At 44.8% G+C, this 12,794-nt stretch overlaps 1 protein-coding gene across 1 annotated transcript in view; it reads right to left on the bottom strand.

Annotated features, from left to right (window-relative positions):
• PLB1 (phospholipase B1) overlaps positions 1-12,794 on the bottom strand; it is a 136,398-nt gene that overhangs the window by 70,388 nt on the left and 53,216 nt on the right. Inside the window, exons 18-20 of the mRNA XM_037813022.1 lie at positions 6,794-6,852; positions 4,991-5,064; positions 3,597-3,640 (exon numbers count right to left, since the gene is read on the bottom strand). Coding sequence (XP_037668950.1) covers positions 3,597-3,640; positions 4,991-5,064; positions 6,794-6,852 — 177 coding nt within the window. The remainder of the gene's footprint in view (positions 1-3,596; positions 3,641-4,990; positions 5,065-6,793; positions 6,853-12,794) is intronic.

Here is a 12,794-nt window from a genome sequence, read left to right as displayed (position 1 = left end):
GTCAGAATTAGGTACCTGTCTCATGTACTTTTCTTTTTTTCTAAATATATAATAACTTTTTTGAGATACAATTCATATACCAATGGTTTTTTAGTATATTCACAAAGTCAGGCAACCACCATCACAAGCATCTTTATAACATTTTCATCACCCTTCTGATCCATGAGAACATGGGATGTCTTTCCATTTATTTAGATCTTTAATTTCTTTCAATGCTTTGTAATTTTCAGAGCTGTATTTCATTGTTGTATTTCTTTTGCTAAATTTATGCCTAAGTATTTTATTCTTTTTGATGCTATTGTAAATGGAATTCTTCCCTTCATCTCATTTTTGGATTATTCATTGCAAGTATATTGAAATACAATTGATTTCTGTATATTGAGCTTGTATCCTTCAATCTTGCTGAGCTTGTTTAATAGTTCTAATAGTTTTTAGTGGATTCCTTAGGATTTTTTATACACAAGATCATGTCACCTGCAAATAGAGATAGTTTTACTTCTTGTTTCCAATCATGATGTCTTTTATTTCATTTTCTTGCTTAAATGTCCTGGCTAGAACCTCCCAGATTCCCATTTAAAGTTGAATAGAAGTGGCAAGAGCATACACCCTTGTCTTGTTCCTGATCTTAGGGAAACAATTTAGTCTTTCACTATTAAGTATGGTGTTAACTGTGTTTTTGTAGATACTCTTTACCAGATTGAGGAAGTTTCCTTCTATTCCCAGTTTGTTGAGTGTTTATCATGAAGGTGTTGGATTTTATCAAATGTTTTTATGTGTCTACTGAGATGAGCATGTGATTTTTAATCCTTTAATTGATCTGGTGTATTACTTTGATTTTCGGCTGTTAAACTAACCTTGAATTCCTGACATAAATCCCATTCAGTCATAGTGTATAACCCATTTTTATATGTTGCTGGATTTGGTTTGCCAGTATTTTGTTGAGTATTTGTATGTCTCCTTTCATAAGAGATATTGGTCTCTGGTTTTCTTGTGATGTCTCTGTCTGGTTTTTGGTAGCAGGGTAATCCTGGCTTCATAGAATGATTTGAGAACCACTCCTTCTTCTTCTGTATTTTGGAAGAGTTCATGAAGAAGTGGTTGTAATTTTTCTTTAAATGTTTGATAGAATTCACTAGTGAAGCCATCTAGGTCTGAGCTTCTCTTTGTGAGAAGTTAATAATGTTACTAATTTAAGCTCTTGGCTTCTTATAGATCTATACAGATTTTCTGTGTCTTCGTGAGTCAGTTTCAGTAGTTTATGTCTTTCTAGGAATTTGTCCATTTCATTAAATTGTCTAATTTATTGGCACACCATTGCTCATAGTATTCCCTTATAATTCTTATTTCTGTAAAGCTTATAGCAAGGTCCCCTCTTTCATTCCTAATTTTAGTAGTTTGTTCTCTCTCTGTCTCTCTTTTTTTCTTGGTCAGTCTAGCTAAAGGCTTGTCAATTTTATCGATCTTTTCAGTCCTATACATTTTTGATGCCATTACCACACTGAATCTACACTTGACTTTTCACTTTTCCATCTTCCCAACTGGGCTGAGGATTCCTGAGATCAGGGAGTGTATATATCCAAGATCCTCACATAATGCTCGATAAATACTCATGGGCTGAATCAGGAATAAACTAAATTTCAGCCGGGCTAGTCATTAAGCCACTGAGAATGGAATCCAGACTAGAGCCCTGGCCCCTCAGCTCCGACACCAGGCACTCTCCCCCTGTGTCATAATCTGCTGGAACAGGGTGGGCATCAGGTGCCTGTAGGACTGTAGGGCACCCTGTCCCCAGCAGGATGCTCTCGAGAACCGGGCACGGATGCAGGGACTATGCAACACAGACAGACTGGGCTCATTCCTTCTTGGGGAACAGTATACCCAGGGATGATGCAATTACTCTCATTTCTACTCTATAGAAGGAAGAACTGTGAAACCACCAGAGGCATGTGAAAATGGAATGGAATGTCCTAGGAGTCGGTAGGTTTCCCATTACTAGAGGAATGTAGCACAGGCTAGCTGGCTACTTATCAGGAATGTCATAGCAAAGGACTATACATCCGACAGGGCACGAACTTGCTGGTGCCTTCTGTTATCTCTGCCAGGAACGTTCCATTCTCTTTCCTTACCTGATTAATTCTAGTTGTTCAAGTTCTTTCTCAGAAAACAGTTAGATCCTTCTTATTTATTTTCTCCTCTACTTTGTACATGGCTGTAATTATTAGTGAAGATATTAGGGCAGGGGCCTTGCCCCATTCTCCCACTACCCCAGCACTCAGCACTGGAGTATTTGCTGGATTAAACTGAATAGGGGGTTCAGGTGAAGTTCTGTTCTGCCTCCACATTCTTGTTCATTTTCCTAAAAAATGTCCATGTAGTTATTTCCAACCCAATATCTATAGTCAAAGCTATCCTCACATCGATTTAGCAAGGAAGAGTCTGAATGGATGATATTCAATTGCTGGGCTAAGTGTCAGGGGAGTCCGTCCGAGGGGTGACACTGTCTCATCCCTGTAAATCACTTTGATGAAAGATCTTGAGTGAGACGATTTCTAACAGCACGAGAACAGGGAGCCCAGCAAGCTGTGGAACGTGCTGGGTGGCTCCCCAGCACAGCGAATCCCACCCACAAAGCATCCTGAACCACCTCCTAGCAGAAGAGCTTACTTACAGCTCTTATGTGTAGACCTAGAAATAAAGAAGACAGGGTGTACTTGTGACACAGAGCTGTACCTACTTAAATTCAACCAGATTTGCAGATAGCAAAAGGAGAGCAGATGTGGTTTGAAATGCAAAGTCTGATTAGCTCGGCCTATGTGGAGATTGAGACATTCCTATCAACAAACTCTTGGGGACTTTTAGAGTTTAAATAACATCTTAGTTTCTAAAGCTATATTACAAAGGGATATATACAAGAAAAGTAAATGAAAATGGGGCCAATTAAATTCCTCTCAGGCAAAATCATTAGCCAGATGATTGTAAGGGGAAAAGAATTCAATTTAAACATTTATTGCACGTGTACTCTAAGAACGGTGCTGTAATATGCACTAAGGAGAATAAAAAGGTGAATAAGACCAGACCCTTCAGAAAATATAGTCAGGTTTTAAAAAAAATTCCAAATAGCTTATTAGGGAAGCAATTTGAGGAAAATGTTGAGCCCCCAATAAGACTGTTTGCACAGCCTGAACGAGGTAACGTCACCTCTGACTGCTGCAGTCGCAGCATTTCTCAAAGCCACGCACACCAGTGCAATGTTCCTGCACGCGCAGCGTGCAGTGAGTGAGCAGCTGGCACCCAGCTCCCCTCCTGACACGGGCTCTGAGGTGGGTTTCCAAATCTTTGGCCTGGGCTCTCTTTTCCTTTCTTACACACACACACACATCACACAAAACAAAAAAAACCCCCCAAGGCTTTAAGCAGGTTTAAGAAGCAGAGTCAGGGCGGCAGCTCGGGGAAGCAGCGCCCCCTGCTGAGCACAGCTGCTCCTACTGTCGGATGCCGCCTCCAGGGGGAGCCGCGGAGACAGGCAGATGCCCCACCAAGCACCCCAAACTCCCTTCAGCCCACCCCTAATGCACCCCTAGTAAATCCAGACTCACTTGCCAGGGTGGTGACTGTGCTTATGTTTCCGTCTCCGCCGACACTGTTTTATGGGAACAACAACACCAAAAGAAAGTTAAAAATCCAGGGATACTGAAAGAACTTTCTTTTCCTGTGAGCTCAGCATTTGCCCTTTACTCACTATGTCGGTAGAAGAAATGAGAAACCAGCCCGAAGACAGTAACTCCTCTCCTTACAAACCAGAACACCTGAACAAAGAAACTAATCAAAGCTTTGCAGCTGATACTTCTGCCTTTTAGCTCTGAGCTCTGGCCCTGGGGCAGGGAGACGAGGGGGCCCCTCACCCCTGGCTTCCCGTGGGAAAGTGGCCCCTCTCTGGATGCAGAGCCCAGCTCACCCCCCATCCTCCCACCCCCCAGCTGCTGCAGCTGTGCGTTACTGTGATTGAAAACAGAGTAAAAATTTGCTCTGATCTTTCCCTCCTTGTTTGGCTGCTTTTAAAGGGTGTCTTGTAGATAGTGAGCCATCTCCCAAGCCAATTCACAGGAGATCAAAGTTAGAAGGGTTTCTGGGCACGCAAATATGCAGCATTCCAGAGTTGATTGGGTGCTTTTCCATGTCCCCTCACTCTGTGCCAAGCCCGGCTGGGAACAGTTCAAAGGCTTTCAAACTGAAGTTTACTCTGCGGGTTGGCATGAGGGAGGACGCCTGGGATACAGAACTTGGGTAGAGATGCCAGATTCCAGGCTGAGGAGACACCAGACTGGTGCAAACCAGGCATTCAAAGCACAGAGGCAAAGCTCGAGCGTGATGGGAGAAAGTGCTGAATGAAGCTCTAGGAACCATCTGCTCTACTTCTTGCTCTTTCACCATCTGGCTGTGTGACCTCGGAGAGGTCACTTTCCTTCTCTGAGCCTGGTTTCCTCATCTGAAAAATGAAGGCCTTTAATAATGATACCAGTTATCATTTGTACTTATCCTGTGTCAGACGTGTGTTGGGTGCTCAAATTTCCTCTAATTCTCATTGCAATGCTCAGGCAATATTATTATAGCTGCACTGAAGACATGGAGTCGAGCTCAGAGAGGCAAAATAACCTGCCCAAAGCCACAGACACACAACTCTGGTTCCAAAGGCCGGGATCTGCCCATCACTCAGGCCACGGCCCCAGGTTCTGAGGTTCCACGTCGTGGAGGGAGAAATGAAACATGGAGCGGCCTTTCCAACCCGAATGTTACATGGTTTCTCCTCCAAACTCTCCCTGCTCAGGCTCGGCTCATCTTCTGGGGAATGTAGTAGTTTGGGGAAGCTGATAAACACCTTCCTCCAATTAAACTGAGAAGTTTGTTAAGGAAAAGAACCTGGTGGTTTTCTAAAAGGCTCAGGGGTTTTCCTCTGCCCTGCAGCAAAGGGCCTTGCCACACACTCGCTCACCTCCAGGACAGGCCTCGATACTGGGTCAAAACGTCCAGGACGTCCAAGGGCTTGGACCCAGCCCCATTACCTGCCTGAGAGGGGAGAAGAGGGGAGTGAGTTTCCTGGCTGCGGCCCCACCTCGGCCCACCTGTCTCCGCTCTGTGCTCTCGTCCTGGCCGGGCACACCTGGGTCCTCTCTAGAACCTGGAGTCTGGATAGCACCCGCCCTTCAGCACTGTGTGAGCGCTCCCACTGGGGGGGCCGGGTGCCACTCACGGCCCTGCCAGGAAACCCCGCCCAGACCAGGATCAAGTGCAGCTAAGCAGGCAAAGTGCTCTGCAAACTAGACAGTGCGTGCATTTTCAGAAGGACGCATTTCAGGGTTCTGTCTTCCTTGTTTTTAAAAGCCAGGAAATAGATCCTGAAAGGAAACGTTATCACAACCCTATGACAGAAATACATTGCACATACGTACAGTGTAAAAAATAGTGATAAAACAAAATCTCCTGTACACACCCCCAGGCTGAAGAAATAGCAGGGTCTTTTTAAATGACAACATGGACACGCTTTACAGGTGCATGTCTGTGGCTGGAAGCATGTTATTCCCGAGCAGGGACATTCCAAAGGTCATGCTGAGGACCAGCTTCACGGGCAGCCTGGGGGTGAGGGCTGACCCCCAGGGAAGTGGCAGCCCCCCGGGGAAACCCAAGCAGCTAAGCTGACCCTCGCTGAGTCCTTATCCTGAGCGTATCTCCAAGGAGGCCCGAGGGGCTCTCAGACCACACCCTACAGGAAGCGGTTGAGCTAAGCAGTGTGTGAAGAGCCAGGGGTCAGCCTGCCTGTCCTTCCCTGAAGGTGGTGAGCGGCGGGGTCTTTGGGGTGAAGAGCCTACGAGGGTTCATGGTGGAGGCAGCTACAGTGCAGGGACAGAATTCCGGTCCTAGGGTCCCCGAGTTCTGGGGCCCAGCCCCAGTGCTTGCAAGCTGTGTGGGCCTGGGGACCCCCTTCCCCTCTCCCAGTGCCCCCTTCTTTATGGGGCATATTTGAGGAATGCCGGACTTCCCAGGATTTTGCTGTGAGGATACTGAGTGAGATAACATAAATGCGAACAGGCTGCTGCCATGAAAGGTTTGGGAGGATTCCGCTGAGGGCCTTGAAGTCTAGTGACCCAGGGAGCAGCAGCTGGACTCGCCTGCCATGAGTGACTCCTGAACAGAAGCTCATGTCTGGGAACCTCTGGGACCCCACACCAGGGTGCTCTAAGGGCCTCACTTCACTCTCCATGGAGAGCTCCTTGCAGGGGTCACTTACAGTGGTGGGCCTGACCATCTCTCACACCCTCTCCTCCCCCACTGACCCGCCTTCCCGTCCTCCCCCCATTAGCACTAGTCCCATCTCATCACCTCTTCCTTCCTCTCCTTGTGCCTTCCTGTAGATTCCACCCAGACAAACCGAAGCACCGGATCTTTGGAGGCCCCAACTTAGCCCAACCCTGCCCGCCACTGAAAGGCTGTGTAATTTGGGGGTGGGGTCACCTCTGCCGCCGATGCCCCCCTGGGGTCCCACCCCTCTGGCAGGCACCTTATCCCTGTGTTGGGAGAGGAGTGATGAGGCTGGCGTGCAGGTGGGGAACTCAGGTGGGAAGCAATGCTGCTGGATTCCAGGATGAGCAGGTGGAATGGAAAGGACACAGGGATGGGACCCAGGACAGCTTGTTCAGAGACAGGAGTGAAATTTTCTCCCTCCACTTTTCTGTCCAGGTTCTCCTGTTAATCAAGATCTCTCTCCTGCCCCTTCCCTCTAAAAATCAGAGAAACTGACCGTGAGAGAGTCACCCAGGGCTCCGATGACCTTGATGTCAGCTGGCTTCAGCCTGTGAACTGAGAAGAAAAGCAGCAATGAATGGAAGACTTGGGTTCTGGGAGAGCACCAGACCTATCTCCTTGGAAAACAAATGAAGATCTTCCAGAAAAATGGAAGGTCAGTTTTTAATAGCAATTCAGCTAGTACAGTAGATATTAAAAATCCATCCTTGCCGACAAGGTTCAGCAGCACCAGCCGTGGAGCCCGACTGCCAGTCGCCCCACTCAGGCAGCTGAGGGTGCCCCAACACGGGTGAGAGCTGAAAGGTGAGCCCACCCATAAGAGGGGACCCCTCTGCTGGCATTTGGTGGGATCTGATGCCTTCTGATGCCACAGGTGAGAAGCCCCTGTCAGGGCACCAAATAGACCTTGGCTATGCGATTTGGGAATAAAGAAGGGACTGTGGTGGGGATGCAACAAACACTTAATCTATTCCAGGATCATGATATTTGGGTTGAAATAGTATATCATCCTATTAAAAAGAAAACAAAACAAAAAAACGAGTTCAGTTTCTCTAATGCTTTTCTACCACCGAGTCTATCTTTTAATCTCTTGAGTTTCAGCGTGTTCTGTGATGTGGCAAAACATCTATTCACTCAAATGCCAAATCTAATGGACACCCAGCAGTGGGTTGGGTGCTCTTGGGACTACAAGATGGACCAGAAATGAAGAATGCCCTCAAGAAGCTCCCAGTCTAAGGAAGAAATAAGAAACATATATAGTTATAACATAGCATACAGAGTGATGAACATTCTGAGGGGGATATGAAGTTCTGGAGCCCAAGAGTGGTTCGGAGAAGGCAGCATCCGAACTGAGCCTCAGGACAGGATGAAAGGAGGAGGAGGGAAATCAAGGCAGGAGGAGCAGATGGAAAATGCACAATGAAGGTTAATGCACAAGAAGCACGAAGTGTCTATAAGGGACGGCTAGTGGTACAGTTTGACTTAAGCAAAGAGTGTATGAAGGAGATTAACAAAAAGTAACACTGGAGAGGTAGGTAGGGACCACAGGCCTTTTAGGCCTGGCTAACACATTAGGGCATTGCCATGAATATTGCTCTATATGTAATGATTTGCACATATACACCTGTCCTAGGCCTATCTCTGCACACATGCGTGTTTGCATCCATGTGTCCCTGGGTAACCACACCTACAATTCCTTATGCCATAGACTGCTGGGTCCCCTCAAATCATAAGCTCACCCCCCATTCTCCCCACTCCCTCCCATGACTTTCCATGGCTCCCTCTCCCCTCTTAGATGCGTATTCCATTTTCTCTAATGATGCAATGCTGTGCTAAATTGTCAAAACAACTTCCGAGCATCTAAGGAAGCCTAAAGTTTGCACCGGGGAGTGGCCTAGCCCCTGGAGGAGAAGCTCATGATATCAACAGACCTTGGCTTCAGATTTGGGTAAACTGAAACTTGTCTGCAAGAGGCTTCTTTGACAGCCTTTCTTTGCCAAGACAGTATATAAAAGTGGAGTGAAACAGTGTAACACAGAGAACAAGATGCTTTTGACACTATTAGAATGCTGCATACATCAAAATTTAAATTGTGGTTGAATAATTATATCTGCTTAGGAAGGCTAAAAGGAAAACAATGTTCAAAGGGATCTCCAGGGGCCTCTCCTTCCACAGGGACATCTGTCCTGACTCCCACACTGCCTACCAATGGGGAACTGTCATTCCCACCAGGCTTTGCTGTCACTGAAAAAGTAAAAGTCCCTAGTGCTGCCTTTTCCTACAATAGGAAGCAAAGTAATATGCACATGGCTGTGTGTATATGTGTATGTAAAATATATAGATTAGCGGATCCCAAACTTGAGTGTGCAGCAGGCTTGATGGAGGGCTGGCTAAAACACAGGTTGCTGGACCCTATCCCCAGAGTTCCTGACTCAGTAGGTCTAAGGTAAGGTCTAAGAATTTGCATTTCTAACAAGTTCCCAGGTAATGCTGACGCTGCTGGCCCAGGGACCACACTGTGAGACCCTTCAACAGAGACACTACTTTACATTTAAAGCTACTGCAATGGTCAGTGTCTGCAATTGTAGCTGAAAAGACCAGGTCCCTGGATCAAACAGTGGTAGCTGCCATTGCAAAGCCTGGAGGTGGGTTGGCAGCCCTGCCTCTTACATTTAGGAGTCACTGACTGTCTTTCTTCAGAGCCCTTTCCCTCCACCCCCACCTATCCCTGTGCATGTACACACATGTAAAAAAAAAAAAAAAAAAAAAAAGGCAACAAAATGGAAAATAGGACTCACCTCCCTCAATTCTGGGGTGGTTTATTTCCATTTCAGTTGATGACAGTCAATCACTTTATTGCCATGACCAAATCACATAATATAGTGAACACTAGCTAGTATGCCAAGGTTAGGGGAAAACTGTGAACTGTGGGGCTGGTAAAATGTGGAAGAGATGGATAGATTTGTTTTAAAAGCACATTACAACTTGTTAAAGAGAGAACTGAAATGCTGGAACTGTAACTTATAGCCTTCTTTGAAATTTGCTCTATAGCTTGTTAAATTATACTTTGAAAGGTATCACCTTTTTGCACATATGTTATATTTCACAATAAGGAAATAATTGAAACTATAGAACTGTAACCCACAACGTTCTTTGAAATTTGCTCTCTAACTACTTGTTAAATTGTACTTAGAAAGTTATCACATCTATGTATATTTGTTATATTCCACAATTTATAAAACATGATTTTAAAAAGTACACTACAATTTGTTAGAGGAAGATGAAATTCACCATTTCTGTCTCAAAGTCTGTATCAAACAGAAAGGAAACACACACACACACACACACACACACACACAGAGTCCATGCATCTGTGCGTGTGTAGATGTGTAGATAGGTTGATATTTTTTTTTGAGGGGGAGGGCTCTCCTATTAGTCATTCTGAAGGATTCCCTGCAAGAGATTAAAAACCCCAAATGAACCAAACCTTGAGGGAGGAGTTTCACTTATCTGGGATTTTATTAAGATAAAGCCTGACCCATTTCAATGGTTTCATATCTTGCAGACCTTGATTTGAAGTTTGTTAATGTCGTCATATAGACAAAGACAGCCTGCAAACACAGCAAAGCACTTTAGCGATTGCTCTTCTTGGGAAAAAGAACTATTAGTGATAAGATTACATTTCTGTAGGCTGATTAAACATTATTGGGTACAAACTGTCCACCACCTTGAAAGAAGGTTGATAAACACATCACGAACTCATCAAGATTTCCCCAGAGGGAGCCTCTTAACAGAAGGCCATCCAAACCATGATGAAATATCACGAATAGCAAGACAACCGTCCACCAGAGCCTAGAAGGAGGAAACTGTCCACTGCGTACGAAAAGCTGCACCACGAGAAAGACTAGGCATGCTTGGGCTTTGTTGTGTGCCCTAACAACTTAAGCCACCTGGGGCTGTAATCTGAAAAGCCAATTTTCTCTCAATTGTCAGCTAACACTGCCGGGGCCATTTGCTCTTTGATTTTAGGGACTTAAATGAAGGTAAATGGCTGGCACAGGGCTGGAGCCTTGTTTCTGCCTTTGGAGTGCTTTGGGGTGAATTTATATGAAGTAATACATGCCCTGCACATAGTAGGAGCTCAGTAAATATCTTGAGTTAAAGGTTAAATAAGTGGCTCTGTGACAGCGACTTCGTGGCTCTCAAAGCTTTAAGTGATAGAAACTGTGGGGCAGGAAAACTCTTATTCCAGCAAGTATCCTGGGGTGAGTTGGAAGTTGCTCGGCAGGCTGCTGCTCCCAGTGGGGCACCAATCCTCCCTGCTCAAGGCGAGACCCATGGACAGGCAGGGTCCATGGAACCAGTTCAGGGGCCTCAGTGAAAGTCACACTCTAGCTCAGGAGGGAGTGAAACCCTCAGGGACAAGGCTCACCCAGTGCTGTCACATGGGCTTCTGAAGAGCTCATCTTAGTCAAAAGGGCCCAATAAATGACATTAAGGGTTTAGAAAAGAGTCAATAGCTTACAGTAAACGAATCATCTTTTCTGCTTTACACTACCGGTGACAACAGTATGTAATTAGCTTTGTGGATCCCTATTTCCAAATGCTATGAATTTTGCCCCCTGCATGGAATCAGCAACTTGACTTCAAAGGAGAAATAGAGAGCCAATGATTCGTGCCCTTTCTGGCTCCTATTTGCCATTCTTTTATGTGCAAAAAGTGACTCCTCTTCTCACTAGGGGAAACCTTGTCAGCCACTAGGCCCAACGTATTTTTCTTAGTCGTTCCAGCTATGTTAGGAAAAGGACCACTTAGTAATATAAAATAATACGAGTATTTACAAAGCTGCAAAGCCTAGAGCCTATAGCACTTGGCAAAATGCACGTGCACATTGATTGCAAGGAAAAAGTTAGAAGCCTTTATTCTTTACTGACCATCAACCACCAAAACTCTCAATTGTGATACTATTCTTTACTACTAACTACTCCGTATATCTCATCCCAAAGGGTCCATAGCTGGGTGGAAGAGGTTCACTGCCCATAGACTCCGGCGTGGAACGAGTGGAAGGGTCCCAGGCTGCAGGGGCATGTCCTGCTCATGCCAGGCAGTATTCAATTTTCAAACATCACTCTTGGTTCAATCCATGTATCTGCTGATTGGTTTGAAAGAAACACTAGAAAGGGGGATTACAAAGAAAGTTTTTAAAAGTAACTCTGAAGGCAAAACACTTATTTTATAGAAGTCTTATTAAAAGTGGTTCTAATGGAAGCTATTTTGGGTTAGTTGATTTTTAAGATCTCTTTTAATTCTGATGCTTTGGCAAATTGGAAACAGCAATTCAGATTATTTTGATAAACATTTATTGGGCATCTGTCATTTGATGAGTCATTGGGGGTATAAAGATAATAAGACCCACTCTTATAAAACATATACCAGGTGCTTCATCTTGATCAGAAGTTGCAAAGATGATCCCCGGAAGAGTGAATGACCTCCCTGGAAATACGATAATTATTAAACGAAAATAATAATGTGGGCTGGTGCAAAGTCTTTTTGCCTAGTCCATCAGCCATAGGAGTACTTAAAATATCCAGTCATACATCACGGCATGATAATGAAATATTTTTCATTATTGCCCAGTTAGCTGTGGCCGGGTTTTCTAAATACACTTTTGAGGTGGGACTCAGACAAGCAGGCCCATCATCCAATGACAGGTGCTCCCACCCAGCGGGAGAGAGCGAAGGTGCTGGGCCTATGCCCACTTGATAAGAGCGGGGAAGCCCAAATCTACCCATCTGTTTATTCGAACAGCTTCTATCACCAGAGTATCTCAGATCTCAAGGTCTCGAGAGTTCCTGTTCTTACATTGTCAAGTGCCAATAAACAAATAATCTTCAGGGTCAGGGATAAAGAAGGGGTTCACATTTTATCGAGCCTTTAAGACGTTGAGATATGCTCCAATGGATTGGTTGGTTATCATCATTATGCCCGAAACGTAATCTACACAGATTACGAAATGCTTCATAGATCATACTTTCAGAATGATAAGATTAAAAAGAGGATACATATTTTTTCACTGTAAAGATTATGGCTATCAAAACATATTCAGATGCTTTGTACGTATCTCTGAGTAAGGGTTTTTGCTATAGGGAGGGTCTACATATGAAGCTGATAATTTATTTCTGCTGCTAAAGTCCTGCCAGTAAAACTAACCAAAAGGAATGAGTTGTCAGCAAGTGTGGGGGAAAGAAGTCTAAAGACCATGTGTGTGTGTGTGTGTGTGAGTGTGTGTGTGTGCGCGTATTTATATATATATATATATATATATATATGTAAGATCGATCTCACCTATTCCATTATTCTGCAACTTATGATAAGAGCCAATTACATACCAAACTTTTGGTGAGAAGATTTTTTAACTCCCTTCCCAGTCATTCAGCTTAATTGGAGCATGTTGAGCGAAGACAAGTGGACGGCAGGTTGAGCCAGAATATTTGTTT

This window comes from Choloepus didactylus, chromosome 20 (genome assembly GCF_015220235.1).
Source record: "Choloepus didactylus isolate mChoDid1 chromosome 20, mChoDid1.pri, whole genome shotgun sequence".
NCBI lineage: Eukaryota > Metazoa > Chordata > Mammalia > Pilosa > Megalonychidae > Choloepus > Choloepus didactylus.
Note: the sequence above shows the minus strand (reverse complement) of the source record. Positions and strands in the feature narration are given on the sequence as shown.